The sequence below is a fragment of the Suricata suricatta genome, chromosome 1 (assembly GCF_006229205.1).
Source record: "Suricata suricatta isolate VVHF042 chromosome 1, meerkat_22Aug2017_6uvM2_HiC, whole genome shotgun sequence".
Lineage (NCBI taxonomy): Eukaryota > Metazoa > Chordata > Mammalia > Carnivora > Herpestidae > Suricata > Suricata suricatta.
Window position 1 is genome coordinate 28,507,827 of NC_043700.1, and position 24,195 is coordinate 28,532,021.

A 24,195-nucleotide genomic window follows, 5' to 3' on the forward strand; every position below is an offset into this window, starting at 1 on the left:
AAACACCCAAAGGTCACTTTTCATTCTGCTGAAGGAGGAAGAAACAATGTTAGGGTCTGCTCAGAGAGCTTGTAGGACAGAGAGGAATGAAAGGCAATCTTATTAACCTACTTAAGCCTCAGTATACATTTAACAAAACAGAAAGCAAGCATTTCCTAATTCACTTGTGTGACCTTGGGTCACCTTCCCCTATCTACCTCTGAACTTGTTATAGGTATTTTATTCAGGACCTTAGAACTATTCTTTTGATTTGATTTCTACCCTCTTTTTCAATATGGGATAAATTATATAAGATATGTTAACGTTCTTCCTTGTTCACCATTCTCTTTGTGTTTATATGATACCAAAGCCCAAATTCATCCTTTAAAACAATTAATCTCCACTGTCCTTTGGCATCAACTTGTTCTTTGGACAAACTCTTACCTTGTGGGTAGCCTGTGAACCTCTAAGTACTTCTAGCTTATCAGCTAAGTTGCCATTCCATAAAGTGAGAAGCCCTAATTCTACTATAGAAGGCTCTGGGTTCATTTATGGTCTCATGATTTTCCTTCTCTGGCTTCCATTTTTGTTTCTTCAGCAGAGTTCAGTAGAGGAGAGGCCAAGGACATGGGATGCTACTCTAAATCACTGTATTGCTCTGGGAACCTCTAAGTCAGCATGGGGTGGGGTTTTGTTTTTGTTTTTTTTATCTCCTCTTGTCGCTTTTTCCTTTTCAAGAATTTATTTGCCATTCAGCAAAGGATTGAATTACTACCCAGAAAAACACGCCAACCCAGAATGACGGTGCTTCAGTAGTTCTGAGTCTGGCTCTAGACTTTTCCTTTGGAAAACCAATGACTCTCCCTTCATTCCCTTGTCCTCTTTAGGAGCTGCTTGAGGTAGCACAGCTTTTCCGGCTCAGCTTCTGTTCTAGAGCTTTACTTTCAGGAGCCACATAAGCGTTCTTCCCCCCAGTGGGACTTTGAAATGCTTCTAGCACTTAATTGCAAGGAGCTGTATTCCAAGCAATAATAATAATAATAATAATAATAATAATATCAGAATTTTTTTTCTAACTGGGAGTTCAAAGAGCACAAAAAGCATGCAGATTTCTAAATACAGAGCCATTGAAGATCTCACAGGTAAGGTTTTCTTAAAAAAAAAAAAGGAAAGGAAAACAAACTTGTAGCGCAGTGATTGACAGTTTTATAGTAGAATATAAAAATTGTTAAAATGTGTATATTTCATTGAAAAAACTGCATATAATTATTTAGTTTAATTTTCTGCAGGTAAAGTTTTTAGGACACTTAAGAATTGCCCTAAAAACTGCTCATAAGGATTCATTCACTCAGGGAAGACGGGGTCTAAATGATTGCTCCTTGGGGTAAACATGACACTCTGCTAATCCCTGCTAATTGTCAAAGAAGAATAGAGTGGCTTCTTATCAGCAATTTGCACTGTGTAATGGCCCTGGTCTGTTGGTGCTGCCTACTTGGCTGATAAGGAAAACACCACATAAAACAAGCAAGAAAGTAAACCATCCTTTCCAGCATTATTTTCTTTTCAGCTTGCTTTGAGCAAAAAGAGCCTGGCCTTCTACAGGAAATGCTGTGTGATTCTGTGGGAAAATATTTAGTGAACAGAGAGCACTTAATTACTCCTCAGATTTTTATTGCATATTTATAAAAGTGTGTGATGATGTGTGATTTCCAAAATGTTAAGTTATAAACAGTGGATTACTATGTCCTATATACTATGATCATCACATTATTTTTTATATTTTATAACTTTACACTCTTATAATAACAATACCATAAGTACATTTAATTCAGCAACTTTTAGAACCTTGGTCAGAATTATCAAAGAATTGTACATCCTGAAAGATGAACACAGTCATACATTTAAGATGGTTTTCTCTTAAATTGTTCTTCAACTTAATTGATGGGCAAATTTGGTGGTTATAAATCATTAATAAGCAGTATGATACAGTTAAAGTAGATTATTGATATTTACTTAATGCCTCACAATTATGCCATGGATGCCTCTCCAAATTAGACACTCTCTTCTTGTATTTTGTAGAGGAATAATTTACTAAGAATATTTGAGGCGTGATTATATAGAATTCCTGAGTCTGGACAGACATGGTTTTGCTTTTTGTTTTTCCACATTTATAGCACTAGTAATATTAATAGTATTATATATTTGCATGCAGCATTGCAGCTGACAAGGTATTTTATCACACTTCCCAACAGTCCTGTGATAGCACATTTTACAGCTGAATTTACTGACACAGGTTAGCTAGACAAGAGCCACACAGCTAGTAATTGGTAAAATTGAGCCTGGGATCTGATTCTTCTCAGCTAATGCCAGCGTTCATTTCACTACATTTTATCTATAAAGGTCTCCTTTTAGGGAGAATTGTTTACAATCTTACAGTTGTTAACCCCAGTAACTCTAATTGTTATCTTTATGTCTTGGGCATAATAGACAATCATTAAAGAATTGTGAAAGGAAGGAAGGAAGGAAAGAAGGGACCGGTGGCGGGGGGAGAAGGAAGGAAGGAAGGAAAGAAGGAAAGAAGGGCAAGGGGAAAGGAAGTGAGGAAAGAAGGGAAGAAGGAAGACAGGCTGGAAAAAAGGCAGCCCTATTATGAGGGGCAGGATTTGAGGAGTCTGTAAATGGTGATCTTAGTCTCCAAACCCTTGGCTAAGTCTGAGAACTGTCTAGCCTCCCGAGGGATGGTCATTAGTCCTGACCTATAGGCCAGGAGAGACCAGGTCAAGAGTGAAAAACTTCAAAGTACATTCTCTGGTAACAAGTTACTACTTTATTTATACTTTCTTCCTTATAGTATTGCAGTTGCTAACATCCCAAGGAAAGTGTGATTGGGATAAAGTATTCATAAAAATAGCAAACATATAAGTAGTAGATTCATATTTTGCAGTGTTCCTCATTGTGGTTCATTTAGGAACATACTAGAAGGGTGATAAACTCTCAGTTATAACAAACTAGTCACTAGTGGTGAGAGGCAGGGTTTATTTTTTTTTTCCAACTTTTTATTTGAGTTTTTGTCAGTTAACATACAGCACAATATTGGTTTCAGGAGTAGAATTCAGTCACTCATCACTTACATACAACACCCAGGGCTCATAGCAACAAGTAGAGAAATGATTTGTTAAGTACCGAATGGGTGAGATCTACCTTCATTTACTTCCAGGAACAACTATGGGGGTCTTCTTTTTTTATATCAAATCATACTCTATCTGCAAAACCTTTAGCTTCACCTCTGATAGAGGCCTCCCAGCTCCTGCAAAAAGAAGGTCATTCTCATAGCTAAGTTTAAGAACCTCCTTTGTTGCGTTCATTTCTGGCAGAATTATTAAATGGAAACTGACTTAGCAGTCGAGCAGGTGTAAGCCAAGGAGAATGGATATCGCTGCAAAATTTATAGATCTGCTTAAGACTGTGCACTGTATTGAACTAAGGAGAATGGAAGGAAACCTGGCAAAAATTTGAAGGGTTCATATATCACCATCTCCACCTCAGATTCTTCTGACAATTATAACTTATTCCTGTGTTTGGCTGTTGGTTCAGAACAGCTGTACCAAGTCGGCTGACACTTAGCATCACCTGGGAGTTAATTACTGCATTACAATTCCATGATCATTTTCGTTCTTGCCTCGGCTAAAGGATGGAAGCGCTAAACATAATAATCCATGATCGTATAAGCTAGTTGCGACTTCATTTTCTCCAAGAATTATCTAACCATCAAACATCCCGGCTTCAAGTAATGCTCTAAGAATTTTTCAAATGAGTGTGTCATAACTTAGTGCTGCAGGATGACATTATAAGGATAATCATTTCGGGGGGAAATATTTTTTAAAAAGGATATTATTTCTGATTTTAACATACATTTATTAAGCTTTCTTATCTTAAAGTCCAAGGAATAGGTGCAGTGTATCTGTCTCTTGCTTATGTCACTGCGAATCTTTATCATTAGTTTTATAGTTTATACGGAGTGTCTGCTCTTGGGAGGAATGTTCGGTTAGTTGTTTTTAGTAAAAGCCTCCAGATTTGCTCTGAAAGAGCGTCGTGCTTGGGTGAGGGGTAATCCTTAGCAACCTGTCAGGGATTCTGAGACCAGGGAAATCAGCTGGAGGTTCAGAATTTCTGGTGGGGATGACTGGTGACAGCACACTGCAGGTGGTCCCTTGAGCACTGTCACCTGGGGCAGCGAGGAAACCAGGCCCGATTTGTCATCCCATAGTGTCCTGTCAGCAGTTGAAAGTCTTGAGCATAAGACCGTCAGCATTTAAGGCAAATTTCCTCCTGATATCTTTTAAAAGTAATTGCCATGGATGGAAATATTTATATGGAGCATACAAGTGAACCATGGTTCACTTGAAGATATAGTATTAGATTAAAATTAAATGTTATGTGGTGTATAGAAATGTCATCTACTCTATGACTCTACTAGACAAAATGATGCCAATTTCATCACCCTCTACCTGACAAAGATGTGTGAGTATAGCAATCATACAGGGTAAAATCACCTCTCTTCCCACTCTCCTTGGTTCATTTGGTTGGGTTTGTAGATCTGTGAAGGATACCTTGAAATGCATTTTGAAAGGCCCTTTTGTTGGGGTAATAAAAAACTTGACTCCGTCCTTAGTTATTCATAATAATGACTCAAGAGTATCGTGGATCTTTGAAATCCCCAGATTTCCATTGTCAAGATGCTTATAAACACCTTCCCTACTTGCCCAGTAGTATTACCTGCTGTTATTCATTGTGGCCAGTCTTAGGCCAGTTCCTTTACTGAGATTATTTATGATCCCTACAACCAATCCTGGAAGAGTGCCATTACCATTGTTTTCAAAATGAAAAAATGGCATTCTGGGTAGCTAAGTGACTTGCTCAAGGACACAAAGTGAGTACAAGATGGGATTTGAACCAGATCTGGACTGTCCATTGCTGTTACTCCTAAAACCCATGCTGACAGGAGTGATATGGTCCAAAAACATGCACTAGATGGGGGGCTGCAAGGGAATAAAGGCCTTGCATAATTTGGAAACTGAATAATCAGGCACTGAGTATTTCTATCAGGTAGAGCAAAACTCAGAATTAGAGGAGAAATCAAAACAAAGCAAAATGTGGACTTATGACAGAAAAGAAGAAGAAAATCCAAGAAAGTAGAAAACTAATACATCAGAGGTCAAATAAAAGCAAACAAGGGCATCTGAGTTTCACAGGCAGATAATAAAATAGAAAGTGAAAAGGAAGTCAAGGAATCGCTAAGAATGAGTCAGTAGGCAAGGAAAAAATTTTGTCTAAAGATACATACATATTTTTTTCTTTTTCCTGAAAGATTCAATAGGATCTTTGTTGGCTTACCATAATGCTTTTGCTTTTCGTCCTGATAATGTCAGTCATGAACATTACCTAAATTAGACTGTTTTGGAGTGAGACTGAGCACTGCATGTGGTGTTCCTGATGGTGTGAGTGGGGAGAAGTTCTGGTGCTAAATGTTCTTGAATCTGTGGACCAAGAGCTTTGTTTAATCCACGTGCCGAATGGTAGAGGCATCATTTTCACATAACGGAAGTTTGACAGGTGGATATCAGGCTTGTCACAGCTGTAAACCAAAATTAAGACTAGCATCTACTCCTAATTCAAAATGGATAAATTTCATAGTGCCATTATTGTACTTTTGAAACTAATATCAGGCTGTCTTTCCATTTCCTCAAAAGTATGGTGGCAGACATTCTACAGTGTTCTTCTGAGTGAAGCGGAAACATTGAATAGAATGGCTCCTGACCTGTATGTTAATGTACATACAACTAATAATATATAATTTTTAATAGGAACAGATAAGCCACCTTGTATTCATCTTTATTATGTATATCTACAAACTATAAGATCAATATGCATATAAAATGTAATTTCCAAAATAAATAAGTAGTTGCCATTCAAAAATGATATTGAACCTCAGTAGCCCTGACAGAACTTTATATCATAATCTTTGAGGCTTCCTGAAAAATATATTTTGCTTGTGATCGGTCTTCTCTCTTCCAACTTCCTTAGCAGATAAAATATCGGTTGTAGAAAATGTTAAGCACTTTTTTCTCCTTCATTCTGATTAAATTAATTAACCATGATTACCCTTTGATAATTCTATTCCCAAGAGTTACACTCCAAGAGTACTTTTCTTTTTTGCTGTCGTTTGTTAAACCTGAAAGTGACGTCCGCCACACCTTCTACCAACTCTTTCTTTTAAGAGAATTTAAGACGAACGGCTGTTTAGAAGAGGGAAAGACACATTCTTTATCTTCTTTATCTTCTATCCAGCTACATCTACGTCAACAACCGGAACAAGCCATCTGGTAAAGTGTGCAGAGAAGGAGAAAACTTTCTGTGTGAATGGAGGCGAGTGCTTCATGGTGAAAGACCTTTCAAACCCCTCAAGATACTTGTGCAAGTAAGAACGAGAAATCCTCTGTGTGGCTTATGTCTGTAATGACTGCTTTCAGACAACTCCATGTCTCATGATGTCTTGTTTCTTTTCCCAATTTTGTTGCACTCTGTTGAATAATGCTGTTTTATTTGTAGAGTGTTTTTGAAAAGTTCACACCATTTGTCATCTCCTGTGTTACATCTAGAATTGTTGTTTGCTTTTTTCAATTTTCTTTGTGCCTTTATATTTATAAAGTTGCTTTCCTCGTGGTTCTCCTCATTGTTACCTAGAAGAGATGTGCAAATATCATAGAGGCCAATGACTTTTGAAACCAACTTCTCCATCCAGTGTATGAATTAAGCTGTAAGACCATATTCCTTTTGACCCCAGTGATCACCTGCAAAATGAATAGGAAAACTAAAAGAAGAAGAGCAGAAGATTCATTACTTACACATCTGTTACACATGGCCTTAACTTACTGTTTTCCAACTACTTAAAAAATGGAATTTAGCTTGATCTCACTAATGGGAAAAGAAAACAAATTACATGTGTTTGGAAATGTATTTAGTGTGCATAGCATCACTGGGTGTAGAAGGCAGACTGTTCTTTCATGCTGCCTGGTTTGTGGATAAATACAAAATGGTGCTCCATCCAATGACCTGAAGAATTTGATGCACCATTAAGAAGAATGACAGTTATTCTTTCTCAACAGGCAGAATGAAACAATGATATTAGCAGCACATTAAATATCTAAATTTTCTAGTTAAAATTAGTAGGTCTCCTTAAAACACATGTATATTGTGCAATGCATTTTAAATCTACTCTTTTTTTAATATTTTTATTTCATTTTTGAAAAAGAAAGAGAGACAGAGTACAAGTCAGGGAGGGGCAGAGAGAGGGAGACACAGGATCTGAAACAGGCTCCAGGTACTGAGCTGTCAGCACAGAGCCTGACGCAGGGCTCGAACTCAACCAACGGTGAGATTATGACCTGAGCCTAAGTCAAATGCTTAACCGACTGAGTCACCAGGTGCCCCAAGTCTACTCTTGATATTAGGCTGTCTGTGGGACATGGACTCAAATAGTTTCATGTGGGAAAAAATGTGTAATGTCCCATTGAAATGGTCAAAGATGCATATTTATTTTGCCTAAAAATGACCTCATGTTGCAGCATATGAGCTTGTGACCTACATGTTGACAAAGGAGAGCAAGTTTGTCAGAGAGACAACTGAACTAATAGAAGTAGCAATTAGCAAAATGAAACCGAGGCACAAAAACTAATTAAGAAGGTCATATCCCCTTTATGTCATATAAATAGTGTACAAATATTCATGTGATGTCAGTCCTAAGAAAACCTTTATTTTTTATAAGAAACAAAGTACATCTTAAAAGGCACATTTTAAAATTATAACATCAAACAGAAATGCCATTTTGTGGGAAATGTTTTGCTATTCCCTGTACTGTTCTAGACATGGGCTATCTTTAGGGGGTTTCATGGGGCCTCGGGCGCTAAGTTCAAGTGGACAAATAGAACTGTGCTCTTGCCCTCAAAGCTCTTTTTTTTACGTTCTCCTTTTAAAAAAGAAGGAGTGGTTCCAAAAGAAGACGAGTTGGGTAGTTATTGTATAGTTGATTTTACCAGTGAAGATAGACAACTTATAAAAGTAAATATAGTCTCTTAAAGAGAATAAAAGACAAGAATGGGACTCTGATCTCAATTGCCTAACATCTCTTTCATAAAGATAGGTAATAGCCATAAGTCAAGACCCAACTAATGGGTCAAAAATCCTTTTCAAAATATTTAAGCCAGGTAAAATTGAAAGAATATGTAGAAAATTATTTCATCTGGGTCCAAATTGCTTCATATGACTATCAGTGTTTATAGTGTTAAAAGTAATCTTAGAGATTCACTTTTTGATCACCAGTATATTCACACCTGTATACCAGTAGCAAAGAATAAAAGTTGGCCAGTTTTAATCCTTGGTTCTGCCGACCTGCTGTGAAACACAAACATGGCACACCCCCCCCCATAGTTACCATACTGAATTGGGATGCACAAATTTTATAATTTCCTGCAAGGCTTTCTGTGATCACAAAAGAAACAAAGAGGCACTGAGAATTATAATCAATAAAATAGGAGTTTCATTTGTTATATGGGGGAAACTTTGTTATTCCATCCTAAGTGCAAACAACCTAATTATGTTTTAATAAATCTCCCTGAAAAACAGCACTGAAATTATAATTCCTTAAATTCTCCTTCTTTTTAAATAACTATACCCATATTATCTATGTCTCAGACAATTACTTCTTAAGAAAAGCATCTGAGACCACTGTGTTTTAATTATAATAATGAAACATGATCATTTTTCATAGTAGCCTTTACAGAGATTTACAGGCTGAGTGAGTGCACATGATAGTTTCTGAATACCTCCAAGGAACCAGCGCACTTATTTTCCACATATTAATTTCAGCTATTCTGCAGCCCTCCCACGTCCTCCCAAAACATGCAATCATCATAAGTGCTGTTCATTTGTTCCCTTTTGGTATTGTGCCAACAACTGTAATTTTTTTTCACCCACCAGTTTTTCATTAAATGTAAAGCCCAATCCAGAAAAGAAAAAAAAAAAAAAGCCTCACCGTATATTTTTTAATCTTGAAGTGAAATGTGTGTTATTCCTCTAATAATTATTAAAGCAGCAAGCCATGAATGAATACTCTCTATGCCCGAGGCTGGTTGTCTAGTGAATTATGCTTGTCTTCCACTTCTCGGCAAATTGGCAGCATAATTTTATTGAGGGTTTTTTTTGGGGGGGTAATTATAATCTTTCAGAAAAGTCTTAAAAAGCTTATCACTGGATCTTTTTGGAAAGAGGATCTTTGACATTGATGATTTTGTTAACTGTTTACCCCTTTTTGGACCACATCTTTACAGATGCATCAAAGCAAGCTAGTACCGTGAGGGAAGAGTTGGATATTTAACATCCAAAATATTTCAGGCTTTTGTTATTAAATGAAAGTATTTTTTAATCCTTGTATTAAAAATGTCTTTAACATAAAAAATAAGCCTTATTCAGAATTGAAACGAAGACATAATACACCATGTCTTTTGATAGTATAGTGTTCACTAGGCCACTTGAATAGAGACAGAAAGCCTAAGAAAGCTTCACTGGCTCATCATGGTCCTGTGTGTAAAGCCAGTTCATAGTTTCCATATGGTCCATCTGTGTAAAGCAAAACATTGCTGAAGCATGAGCCACATCGTTCAGAATCAACTTTATCCCATGACTCAGAAACACCACAAGCGTGGACGTTTCCAAGTAGTCTCTCTGGTCACCTAATCTGTGGTCATCTTCTTGGGAGTTGAAGTAGAAGACTGTATAGCAGATCTCTTTTGGGTCTCCATTTTGAACAAGGTGTTCCAAATGGATTAATCATGTAACAGTTAAACCCTTCTCTCAGGAGAGGTTTGCTGGTTACTTGGACATCCCCTTGAGGACCCTGTGGGAATTTCTGCAGTGGCTCTCATCTTTTATATTGCTCTTCTCTCCATAGTAATTTAACATTTATCCTGGGAGAAAAATAGTTACTATTCCAGATCACATAAAGACAAGAAAGCAAAGAATCACTCCATCTTTCACCATCTGATGCCCTATGTAATCACATGGTTCAAAGAAACAATTTGCAATAATGTCCAGATTTTCCTCTTTGCTTTTCCCCTAGTTCTTATATATCAGTTCTTCTGAATAGTTTTAGGAAAGAACTATTTTGGAAGACATTGATGTGATTTTTTTTAAATCTAAAAATGATTTTATACCAGATTGTATTTATAAACCCATTATGTTGTCCCATGGACAGATGTGGCTTTCCCATGGGAGGATTAGAGTCTTAACCACCAATTTTGGTGAACGGTCTTGAACCCTTTCACTTCAATTCTCTGGACGATGTCTTTCTGTGTAATATAGAGTTCATATGTTCTCCAAATTTCTTTCCAGGGAGTCCATGAAATTAAATGAATTCATTTCTGCTAAAGTATTTCTAACTCTGGGAAAGCACGGCTTTTTCCCTTTATAATAAAAAGTAAATAGTAGTATTACATTTTCTCTGTAGACATTAGAAAAATATATACACCTGTCTTAGTAGACTACAGGCTAGGATGTTTTTAAAAAATCCCATTTCTTCCTTTTATTTAACATTGGCAGTTTTACTTGTTTTGGTGGGGCTACTGGCTGGCTTTATAACTTTGCATTTGACAAATCAATTAATATCCATAAATGTTGTCTTCCTTATAAGCAAAAATGAAAACAAACAAAACTTTGGGAAGACGTGAGTTGCCTTCAAACATGAACTTATGATTTTGTATCATTTTTATGAAACTGCATAGTATCTATAAGGGCCTATGCAAATATGTAACTGTAGGAGATACAGGCACAACAAATATGTTATAATAAATTAAGCCCAAAAATGAAATATTGAACATTTGTTTATAGAATAGCTTTCTATATATCTACACCAGGCATTTTTGAAAACACAGAGAAAATGGAAGGCATGGTCTCTGGTCCCTGGAAACTTAGTCTGTTTAGGAAAATGGAGTCACTAAAATAGTAAATCAGTTAGAGTGAATATATCCCAAACGGTGCAATGCTGATTATCATGTTAATGAATATCGAAAGAAGGAAAAGAAAAGACTGGAATAACTTGGAGAAGGCTTTATAAACATTGCCATCATTTATGGAGTCTTTTCCATTACCAGGCAGGCACTAAGGCTGCAGTAATAGTCTGTGAGACACACTGACATGAATATCTAGCCCAGCAGCTCCATTCTGGGAAGAAAAGCAGACCAGTGAGGGCCAGTACAAGAGCTCGGAAGGCCAGGCAGATGACTTTGGGCATTGTGATACATAACAGAGAGTATTAGTGATGTCTGGAGCAGGAGAGTGATAACAGAAAACATAGATACTTAGGGAAGACGACTTCCACACAGACTAGAGAAGTTTGGGAATGAGGTAAGATTGGGAGAGAAAGTCAGAGACATTAGCTAAGGTTAGAGTTTTATAAAATCCTGGCATGAAAATGATGATGATTATACTTCTAACACTTGAGTAGCTGGGTTAACATAATTAAATAAGGGAATGATGGTTCAACTTCATGGTTGTGTCCTGTGGCTTCATCATCATGGCTGTAGAGGGAGAAATCTGGAATAGACAAAAACAAATATCTATTGGGTCAGAACCTCTGGTTCATAAGAACAGAATGCTGACTGTCCTCTTAGTCCAGCCCTGGAAGAGTTCATTCTTCAGAATTGGTGTGACACTTGCCTGTAGCACTTCTCTTCTTAAAAGATGACACATTTAACAGATGGAAAAAGCCTTTAAGAGAGAGTGAGTGCAACTCTTGTGGCTTAGATCTGTGATCAGCTCTTCACATGACCGTGTCTTCTATTTCTTCTATGTCTGTCATACACTGATAATCCTGCCACGTGCTTACTAGGTATTTATTTACTCACTTTGACTTTCACTCTCTAAGATAGATTGAAGGAAGTCCTTTTGTCCTAAAGAAAACAGTTTAGGTGTAGTGTTGCCTAAACTCGGGTGTCTTCTTAATAGTTTGCTTCCTTTTTTCTCCTAAAATCAGTGAGGCAGCCACTTGTATGCATTCATGTCCTTCTATGAAGCTCATGCCCAGTATGAAGGACCCAACAAAACTATGCTGGTTTCTGCATAGAGTCTCTTAGGCTATTAGTCTATTAGGCTATCGAGAGTAGCAAACATATTTCAATTAATTTAATTACAAGTGCTGTGACAGATGTATAGGGAGCTAACAGAATGTATAATGGGGGACCCAATTGGCCAGAGGCAGAGACTCTGGGAAGAAAAATATGCAGCAATCTACTTAAAACACAATTTTGAAATATTTATATTGAATTATTGAAGTAAAAACTGGATATTTACCTGTTTCGTCATACAGTGAGTCTCGCAATGTAGATAGAACTGTAATGCTCTGAATCCCCAAGCTCTGTCATGAGACAGGGGAGTACATTCTCCAGAGAGGAAGGCCAAACCACAAAGTAGCACTCACTATGCCATCGTGTGACAGCGACACGGAGATGTACGGGATGTAGATTGATCCCATATCCAATTAAATTGTCTGACCCCAAACCTCCAAAGATACATCATGTAGAGTAAACAGTGGCGAGAGTTTTAGTCTACAGATGAGAATTTCAGAACAAGCTGTGCAAACAGAGCTTTGGGAAGGGTACCAGGGTTCAAACAGGGATGAGTTAATTCATAAACACCACCACCCTCCTTTCTGGCCTTGTTTGTCTTGGACACTGAAAAACATCACTGGAGAGCCTGACCGCTTCAATTTTGTTTTGGGTTTTTTTTTTTTTCTGATTTACCCGTGCATCCACTGTGGCCACTACATGTATCCTGTTATCGCCTGGATTGAGAACAACAAGTCCCCAGATTATAAAAAAAAAAAAAAAGGAAAAGGGGTCATACAGACTAGCTGAACAGTAATAGAGAGGTATTTATGGGGTGGCTCTAAAGGAAATGTTGTTGAAACATTTTATATTTAATATCTTCTTTAATGACATTGAAGAAGGCATTCCCTTGAGAAAATAAATATCTTTTGCAGATGATGCCATAAAGAGGGGTGAAACGCAAATTAGAAAAGCATATACAAATCTCAAGAAATGTCTCTCAAAGGTAGATAACAGAATGAGGTTCATCTTGGGAAAATACAGGCTAACGGTAACAACACATTTGGGAAAGACTAATCCACAACACAGATACTCAGGCAGTGAGTGGATGAGTTCTAGCCAGAATGCTGAGCAGAGGAAAGGGTGAGAAAAGTCAGCACTTGAAATGTGATACTATAGAAAAACAGACAAGCACTATTTGAACTAGTGTATACACCGCCAACCCTAGCCTACATGCAATGATAGCCAAAGGTCTTAATATGTAACACTTAAGCTCACTGATAATCAAGATGTTATTTGTTGGCATTTCCATTACTTGATATTTATAAATATTAAACACCAAAGAAATTATTTTACGTGTTATACAATATGAAGGAAATACGACAACTAGTATTGGGGTAGAGCAAAAAGACAACAGGGACTCTTTTTTGAGCCAAGGTATTTTAAAATTATCCAAATATCTCATTGTGGGGTGATGACTAGGAGTGAGGAAATATCAGGTATAGACTTTGTTTCCCTTTTCCTGACTGATTAAGGAGGGCTTGATGAAAATTAATGAAACCAAGTAATAAGGAGTATCTAAGGATGGTTTAAAATTTGACCATAAACTTGTAAAACTGTGAAAACGTTTATAATAGTTTATTAAAGTAGCAAATGCTAAATAACCAGAAGTTTCTTGGGGGTATGTAATATCTTTGAATATGTCTAGTGTTCCACCAAAAAAAAGGGAAATATTATTCAATTAGAATACAAAAACCATACCAAGCACTAAATTGATTGTCCAAATACATTAATGTATTGTTGATTACATAGCATATCAGGATAGGCACCAAGCACTAAGGTTATCACTAAAAAAGTGCTAAAGTTATTACCAATGCTGTGGGCAAGTCTTTCACTAGATACTTTATTGAATCCAAGTAAACGGATATTTTAGCAACAGCATTTAAATTTGAGATCATAACTTATTATTGAAGAGTTATAGAGCCCTTTCCAAACTCCAAACACAATGTTATAGGTTTCTATTCAGGGAAGCGAGCCCATGAGGGTGGCATTGGGAGCTGCTATTAAAAAGAAATTATTTAGGAGTCTGCAGAGGAGAGTCTGTCATAAACTATACAAATAAAAGAAGTTTAATATTGACCTGTACTTGGCAAATCAACTGATTATATGAAAGTCTCTTTGACAGTTCTTTATTGGATGCTGCTGTCCAATACTATCGTGGACTCCGTTTAGCAAGCATTTTATGAAAACTTTTTACAAAGCAGGCACTGTGTTAAAATTAGAGATACAGTGGGGTGCCTGGGTCGCTCAGTCGGTTAAGCTTGTGACTTCAGCTCAGGTGATCATCTGGAAGTTAGTGAGTTCAAGCCCTGCTTTGGGCTCTGTGCTGACAGCTAGCTCAGAGCCTGGAGCCTACTTCAGATTCTGTGTCTCCCTCTCTCTCTGCCCCTCCACTGATCATGCTTTGTTTCTCTCTGTCTCTCAAAAATGAATTCATGTTTAAAAAAATTTTTTTGAAGATAACAGAACGATCAAAATATGGTCACTATCCTCACCAAAGAGAATTCCAATCCAGACAGGTCAGGGCAGTGAAAAAAAAATCAGGACAGGGTGCAGTGTGAGAGCCAAAGAAATACTCCTCAGCCAGGGCAGGGAAATGGGAGACGGAGAGGTGGAGGTCAGGGAAGGGTCAGCTGGAAGAGGTGATTGATGCCTAAGTTGGGACAAAATGACCTGTGAATTTTCATCTCATTAAGAACAAATGTAAAACCAAGATTATTTATCGTGCTAAGAGCAAATACTAAAACAATATATATAGAAGCTACAATAGAGGCTTGATTATCATTCAGACAGATTGTCCTAAGAAACAAAATTCTTGGAATTTGCCCAGACTCGTGCCAAAGCATATTGTTCAAAATCAGATTAAATTTACCATACCCTTATCTCCAAAGAAAGTGATAGATTGGATGCTTCATGTAAATACTGATTTAGAAACATGTCAGAAGCCAGACAGGCTCCCTATTCTTTTAGAAGTAATTCCATAGAATTGAATCAGAGCTTATAGATCAGATGAGTACCACTTGCATATGCTTTCTCTCCACAGTCAATGCAGTCTGCCGCTTGCGGAGGCAAAAACTGTTTTCGCTTCCTTCCATTTGATTAAGCAACAACTCTAGATGTCCACAAAAGTTACATAAGAACAGTTGTGCTGAACCCTCAAAATTCTTAGGAATACATATTTGCAATTTGTTTTACCTCTGCCATTGTCTTAAAAAAATCCATTGTATCAAAAATGAGTCCTCCTCCGTGACTGGTAACACTGTCAAAGTTCCCACAGTGATTCCATGTGTTAGGGTGAGCATTGGTTCCCAGAACCTTTGTGGTGAAAGGAACCTTTGATAATCACTTAGTTAAATCCCTTCATCTTATCACTGAGGAACACTGTGGCCCCATGAGGTCATATGGGCTGCTCACATCCAAGCAGTAAGATACTGTGGTACTGGGATAGAGGGGCTTACTCTCCATCTTCCAAGGTCAGGGTCCCTGACATCTTGAACTGTAATGTACATGCAGATCTCTTGGAGATCTTGTTAAAATGCAGATTCTTAGTTAGCAATTTTGAACTGGGGGACTGGAATTCTGCATTTCTAACAAGATCCCAGGAGATATTGGTGCTGTTGGTCCATGAATCTCACTTTGAATAACGATGTTTTACCCTAAGAAAATTTATCTGAGTGAGGATAAACATTAGCATAAGCACCGGGTTCAGAGATAGCTGATAGTTCCAAAAAAAGATTAGCATACTGTGAGCAAGATCTAGTGTTACTGTCCCATTATATCTATGTCATTTTATGATAGAGATAAACCACCAGGCCTTAGGGCCAATTCCCTAGGAAGCGTCATCTTAGAAGTTCATACTAACTAGAAGATTGATTGGATCAGATTTTTGATCTGCGTCACCTCATTGCCCTGTGCCTTCTCAGCCCCAAACTGGCATCCAAGATGCATAAGTGACCATTTTCTAATAAATGCACTCGTTTTCTTCAGGGACTCATGATTCTTCAACTCTGTGTTAATTTTAGATCCTTACTTAAATCAGTGCTCTTCTTACCTCAAATGGTTCTTTCCCTTCTGTACCTCTACCCGCCCCCCCACCCCCATACACACACACACACACACACACACACACAATGTTCACATGTCTTATACCATGTTCATTGTATTAAACAAGTGGATTACTGTGTGATCAATAAGAGAATTCTAATTTATATCAAGAATGCAGACATGTAAGACAAAATGGTCATTGTAGAATATATCCTTAACTCTGGATTACCTGCTCAATCATAGGGTATGTCCATGTGGATTTTAGTCCTGGTTCAGAAACAAATACACAAACAAAAATTTTATATATATCAGAAAGTTATATTATGATTATGTTAAATACATTAGATAGAAAATAGGCTTCCAGGTATTTTCCTTGTATATCTGTGAAGACATTCTTATTGATGAATGTGACACCTTTATGAAAAATTACCCAACTTCACAGCTATCATTCTTATATCTGTATTTCTCTAGATAGATCTTCCTCTATTCACTGCTGCAAAAATATTCTAACGAAAAAACAAGTTCAATTATATATATATATATATATAATTATGTACGTGTAATTATATATATAATTGAATTTGTGTTTGTGTATATATACGCACAGTATATATGTAAGTGTTTTGAAGAGTTAAAAGGGCTATATAAATATAAGGTATTCATTGTTAAGATTATTAATAATACCGATGATCATATTTATATTTAAGTTCACACAAGAACTCATGGTACTAAAAATCCAGAACTGTTAGTATTTTATCTTGTAGGCCATTCTTCATGAACTAGGAGATTAGATATACTAAATCACTGGATAACAGTTTTTGGGGATTGAATTTGGTTTTAAGGGGAATGATAAAAATATCCTTATATTTGTAAAAATGGATGGTTGTAGTCACATTTCTTTGATGCCAGAAAGATAATATTTATTCTTATTTACTATGGAGAAGAAAGGGCTGGTCGGGTGTAAATCATGAGGTAGGTGCTGTCACAACTACATTATATTAGGGGTTTTGCGTGATGGTTATGGTATAGATGAACTATGGATAGTAATCATGACTGTGGGTGTTGAGCATCTCCAAGTTTGTTTGCTTCCTAGAATCTTTAGATGGCCCTATTGACTAGAGCATGTTACTGGGTAAAACGGATCCAATATGAAATGCTCTCATTACTGGTATAATAGCAACAGAAAGAGCAATTAGAAAGGACTTCCATATTTAGGCACATCCCCATTGCTGACCTTACAAACAATATTATATCAAGATTCTAGAATTTGGATAGGTGGATGTATGTGCATAAAATGATAATGTGATACAGTTTAAAAATAGTTTGAGCTCAACTGCGAAATGACCCTTATTAAGTACTAGCGTAGAAACACCCTTTAAGTTTTAAAAATGTATTTGTGTTTGATTGGGGATCACTGGATGAACTGAAGTTTGTGCTAATAGATGTCTGCTTCTTTCTTTCAGTATTAAAAAGGAGACCTAAGTTGTCATACCTTTAAAAAAAAATAGAGAATATAGTTTTTCTTGTCAGTAATCACTAGGGTGTGTAAACACTTGACTTCTATTGTAGTTTGATGATTGAACTTACAACGTAAAAGTACCTATGAAAGTTGAGTGTCTATGAACAGAATGCTCAGGATTATTTAAATAAGAAAAGATGATGGATGGAACCAAGCAAGTCTTAGCAAAACTAGTGCTTTAACAAGATAGGAGCCCTTGCTCAGTGGCAGATAAGGAAATGCCAAAGGGAACATGGCTTAGCTCCCCAGGCATTGCCAGCCCTGTTTAACTTTTCCACCTCCCTGGGAGTTAAATTTCAGTTAAGTGTTCTTATGAAGACCGAAGCAAACAACAACAAAAAGATATACCCCACAGTTTCCATGTAACATGGTTTTCTAAATGTGTTCTTTTCCTTTTCTTTATGTTGTTCAGCCTCCAGGTCATTGTAGGAATCTCCATATTCCGTAGGAGGAAAATTGCCAGTCTGAAAATTCAGTGTCTGTAGCGTTCTATTGCTTATCACATTTTTGCCCTCTAGGTGCCAACCTGGATTCACTGGAGCAAGATGTACTGAGAATGTGCCCATGAAAGTCCAAAACCAAGAAAGTATGTTAAAATAATCTGAAATTTGCTTTCTCCCCCAAACTACAGCAACAATTACTACCGCTTGGTGCTTTTACAGTTCAGTTGTAACTGATTTCCTTTTGTCCTAACGATGGTTTAACCACTCAGGGCATAAACTCCTTCACTGTGAGTTGGTTTTCACTGTCTCTTATCTTGGGCCCCCACGATCGTAGATGTAAATTACAGTGACCGGTCCGGATGGCCAGTGATGCTGGCGACCGTGGCAGCCAGGCCGGCCAACCAAAAACCGTTGCCTTTTGGCACTTTTGACCAGAGCGCTCCAATGGAAAACGGAGGTAACAAAAAGATCAAATGCGATTTTAAGCACGTCCCTTTGAAAGAGAGCCGTCACTTCGGATACTGCCATCTTTCTATCTGTCCTACAAACCCTAGGACCCCATTTTGTCCAGACTTGGAAGCCTTCGGGGGGAAATGCCGGAGTCTAAAAACCATGATTAGGACAAAGGCTCAGTTCCTGAGGGTGAACTCACCAAGTTCAGTCAAATGACACTGAAGGAGCTTCTTTCTAGCATATATTCACCTCTTCTCTTTTTCTCTGTTTTTTCTACCATTGTTTTTTGTTTCTTCTCTCAGGTGCCCAAATGAGTTTACTGGTGATCGCTGCCAAAACTACGTAATGGCCAGCTTCTACAGTACGTCCACTCCCTTTCTGTCTCTGCCTGAGTAGAAGCATGCTCAGTCGGTGCCGCTTTCTTGTTGCTGCATCCCCCCTCAGATCTCACCTAGACATACATGTGTTTTACCAGGTCTAACATTGACTGCCTCTGCCTGTCGCATGAGAACATTAACACAAGCGATTGTATTACTTCCTCTGTTCGTGACTAGTGGGCTCTGAGATACTAATAGGTGTGTAAGGCTCCGGATGCTTCTGAAATGGATACTGAATAATGTGATACAAAATGAGAGTCAATATCCCACAGTGCAATTACAATAAAGGCATTTACAAGTCTCACTCTTATTGATAAAATAAAATCATTCCACTAAACAGTCCATCTTCTTTATAAAATGGCAACGTCCTGCGAAGGATGTTGCTAAGTTGTAATCAGTATGCACTTGAAATGATGGTAAGTTAATTTTGGCTCAGAATGTGTTATTTATAACAAATAAACATGCTAAAAAGAGTTCAGATGTTTTTCTTCATTAACAGTTTGCATTTAGGTATAAAAAGAGCACTGAGTAGGAAAATTACAAAACATTTCACAGCAAATGAGATATCCTGGCTTCTCTTTATGTTGCTTAGGAAGCAGGTGACTCAGGATTAAACAACCATTTATTTATATTTGCACTTCTTTATGCCAGTTTCACTGACAATTGTAGGGATAAATAAGGGTCTTAAAATATATGGTATTTACTTTAAATGTGATAGTTTACATCCAGATACATATTTTAAATGCAGAGCTGGACATTTTGATGGATTTTTATGGCTTTGTTTTGAACGTCATCCCTAAAAGACCCAAGTCACATGTACATAAATTGCATGGGTAACTAAATCATGTAATTTGTCCTTCTGTTGTGAACTGGGCTGTTGCTTTTTAATTCTGGAGCTTTCAAAGCATTGTATTTTAAATGGATTCCATATAGTTATCCATTGAGATGAAAGGGTGACAATTTTTTTTTCTGTGAAAGATCAGATAGTAAATATTTCCGGGTTTGCAGGTCATAACTAACACCTGCATAACCACCAGCTCTGCACAGAGCAGCCATGGCCAATGCATAACCTAACGGGCATGGCCGTGTGCTATTAAAACTTTATTCACAAAAGCAGGCAGTGGGCTGGAGTTATCAATCCCTAATTAGGATTGTCAGCTGCTCACCCTGAAAAATACTTCACATAGCTGATTAGTGTAAATTGACATAACACGAGAAACAGTGATACGAGCCAGTTGTGTGGGGGCCCTAAAAGAATCAGAAATTTACCCTTACTTGTATGCATGAAGGAATGAGATCCTGTTCCTCCTGTTAACAGTTGTGGAAGGATAAATATCATGGAAAAATTAATTTCACATGCATTAAGGGGAGACCAGACCCATAATAGTCAATCATTTATTTAGTGAGGTGGTGCTTATGGTAGATTTGCACAGGCTACATATCAAATATTCTGTTATTAATCTTTTTAAAGATACATAAGATGGAAATAAAATAGAAGAGGAATAGTAGAATTTTACTGAATATTTTAAAGCCATTCCTTTTAGGAATCAGTTTGTATTCAAATAACATAGATTTAACAAATCATAGGACTGTATAAATACAATAACATATTATAGAACTGAATGAAAATTCTGAACATGTGTATTACACTTAAATTTTTGGTGTCACATAGAGTTTCATTGTGCTCTGAAGGCAATGTTAGGGCACTATAATAGAATAAAGCATTTTTAAAAGGAAGCTATTTCCCCCAAATAATGAAGCAGTTAGATCTGACAGTTGTAGGCAGAGAAGATGTTTTCAACTTCTATTCTAGACCATTTTCTTTTTCAGGGGATATCATTTAAAAATAGCCACTATGAATTTAATCAGAGTGTGATTCCTTAAATAAATTCTTTCGTAAGCTTTCGATCACACTTTGGGAAGACTTGCAAGATAGCAGCATTCACAGTTACCCCGATGTAACAGAGATTGGTAGGAAGTGCAGTTATGAACGAAGTCTGCGCAGAGGGGCTGCCTCAGATCCGGAAAAGCAGTAGCTTCCCATTCAGAAACCGCTTTCCAAAGCTGTCTTGCCCAGAGTTAATATTCTAACCTCTATATCTTAAACTCTCAATTTTCATTTCTGCAAACTCTCATATAGAAGGCAGGAAAATAAATTTGCTGCTTTATGAACTTTATGTTCAGGTATCAATGTGGGCTGCACAAAGGATCAAAAATGTTACCGCAGTGGTACTGATTAAAATTTAATTGTTTGTGTTCATGAAGTCTAAAACACATAACATAAATCTTAAAACAAAAGATATTCCCCAGGTTCAAAGAGAATCATTTTTTCAACTTAGTAAACCACATTTTCAATAGAAGACTGACATTCTAAAAGAATGTACAGTTTTTAAAATGCTTATTAACACATAACTTACATGATTAGGATTTGATGCGGTTTTTCTGGTTAGAGTATCCTATGGGGCATTTATTGATTTATAAAAAATGGATTTAAAGTATGAAAGAAAAGAACAAATGTATATTTTATATGGCTTTCTTGAAGGCAGCCATTTGCCTTGAAGTAAAACATATTTACTTTCTAGGAAAATATTGTCAAGGTGAGTCAGCTTCAAATTTGACCCAGCTTGACACAGAATTCCTGCTTTCAAGGATTGTATTCATCATTGTGGGGGTTGCATATACAGGCAATTCATAATTGATTTATAGACTTCCTGGCTGATAAAAAAAAAAAGTGCGGCTTCAATAGCCAGAGGCAGTGTGCAGCAAGTATATCATATATAAACTAATATATAATAGGAAGGTATTGCAGGATAGCTCAAATTATAGAATATTTATAAAGAGTACAATTTTAGAACTTTTAGGAATATCCTGGGAATGAGTAAACCCAATAGATCTCCTTAAATGTAATTTTGAATCATAAGTTACTAGTGCAAAAATTTCTTGTGTTGATTTCTAAATGCTTTAACAACCATTGAAATTACTAATTTATCTATCCAACGTGTGTATCTCGCTGACAATAGAATAAAGGCACAATCTGTGACATAAATTATCATAAATTCTAACTGAATGTTAGTGAGACTTTCTTGTGTGTGTGTTGGTGAAAGTGCTCACGTGCACATGGAAATATGGGAGTGCAGAGACAGCCTCCTGTTACATTCCAGAGGGCTCAATGGCAGTATGGATGTGTATATGTGAAAATAAAAAGTATCTGCATTTGTAAAGGTAAGTCAAAAATTAGAAATCAGACACTAAATATGTCCCATTTAGCAATGGCATTGACAAACTCCTGTAGAAATCTCAGAGGTGCAGAAAGTCAGGACTATACATACATCTTTGATATTATTTGCCTAAAGAGGCCCAAAGTATTAAAGAACAAAATCTTGAATGTCTTCAGATTTCATCAGAGACCATAAATGCATGTATGGATAATTTTGGTAAAAGAAAGTTGTTTAACTGTTCTTTTCTCTGATGCCACTGAAAATTTAAATTAACCTACAGGTTAATCAGTTCTCCTCAAACAATTATAAAATCCTAAAGCAAAGGATTAGTGAGTCAATATTTAACAGTTTCTGAAGACTCTTAGGTTTTAAATTAATTTTTGTATTGCTTACTGCACAGCAGGAAATCACATGTAGGAAAGGAATCTAAGTTGTTCACAGCAACCTTTGTGATTTTGAATTATTAATTTAATTTGAAAAATGTAGGCTAGACAGAAGTTCAATAGGAAGTGTAGGATACGACGTAATGAGCCTAAACCAACAAGAGATTAACTAGAACAGATAGAAAGTGATAACTTCTTCATCATATGAAAAGTGTTTGTGTATTCTGCTTTTTTTCACAATGGAAGAAACGTAGCCACCAATAGTACAAATAAATTAGAGCAGTATTTGCTCCAGGTCGAGAATGATGCATGTTTCCTCTGCTTGTTTCCTTGTTAGGGCTTATGGCCAGAAGAGATTCCAATTTTAAGTACCAATTTCCCTTTGAATTATTTGAAATTGGAGCTGCCTGATATGAATGACTTCCCATGAAATGAAATTATAGTTAGGCTCACAGACTTACCTATAAAACTGTAAATGCAGTAATACGTATGCATGGGCATGCTACTAATTTTATTGAAGACTTAACCAAGCTTTCTACGCGACTAATATAGATCATTAGCAGTGTTCATGTAGGCATGGAAAAATGATTCTCTGGAAAGAGTTTCTGTAGATATCTCGGCTTTAACCCTTAAATTATTACTGACTGGTAGGAGGAAAAGGCATAAACTGGAAGGGGTTCTAGGGAGAATAACAGAGCCACGTCTTCAAGGAAATGTGTAAAGAAATTTATTATCGCTTCCTTGGAAAATGAATTCTTGTCCTTGATGATCCAAAGATTATACAAAGGAAGCCAATGAGGGGAAAATATCATTTTGCCAAACTGAGTGTTGCACAGAGACCAGAGAAGTTCATTTGGATTTGAATAAACTGCTAACTTTTGCTGTGGACGTTGTGCAACCAAATTAATCCTGAATCCTGTGGCTTTTAATTTATAAAAAATTTAAGCTAGTTCCCAGAGTAGCCTGGACCCAAGCCAGATTGAACTGTTATATACACTACCTCTTGTTATTACTGTCACTCCGTGTACGCTCTGATTTAGTTTTTAATCTGGAAGCTTCATTTCCTCAAAAGGTAGAAAGTTGTTAAAGTCTAAATTCTTGGGTATATCCCAGCAGCTTTCAGAGTTTTCCTGGCCATGAATTAGGTAAAAGTAAATCTACATGTAATAAGGAGCCCAAGGTCAATCTTCAGATACGTCCACTCCCCAAGCTATTTTAAACCCTTTTGCTGTTGGCCGACAGATTTCATGGCTCCTTTGTTCCACAGGGTTCTCCCTGTGGTGCATGTGTTAGTATCCTAAGTATTTTGCCAACGAGAAATTAACTGGTCCAAAGTCTGAACAGGCAAACGGCAGAGACAGGACCTGAAAACAAGAGGACTCCAGCACACTTCTTATCTTCTCCTCTCTGCTTGAGGCACCTTGTGCATGCCCAGACTGATGTTTTTGTGACAGAGGTACCCCTCAAGCACATGTCTTCAAACTTAAGAGATAGATTCCTTGTCCTGTTTCTTGGACCACCGTGGTGTCTTCTAAGTGATCAAGGGAAGAAATGGAGATCTCTG

General features: G+C 37.0%; 1 protein-coding gene across 5 annotated transcripts in view; it reads left to right on the forward strand.

Moving 5' to 3' along the window:
- NRG1 (neuregulin 1) overlaps positions 1-24,195 on the forward strand; it is a 149,733-nt gene that overhangs the window by 110,991 nt on the left and 14,547 nt on the right. For 3 of the 5 annotated variants that reach the window (XM_029935804.1, XM_029935799.1, XM_029935781.1), the window contains 2 exons: positions 6,328-6,457; positions 18,956-19,014. In XM_029935804.1, coding sequence (XP_029791664.1) covers positions 6,328-6,457; positions 18,956-19,014 — 189 coding nt within the window. Of the gene's footprint in view, positions 1-6,327; positions 6,458-18,275; positions 18,344-18,955; positions 19,015-24,195 lie in introns of those variants that run through there. The other 2 variants (XM_029935789.1, XM_029935812.1) reach the window with 2 other exon arrangements.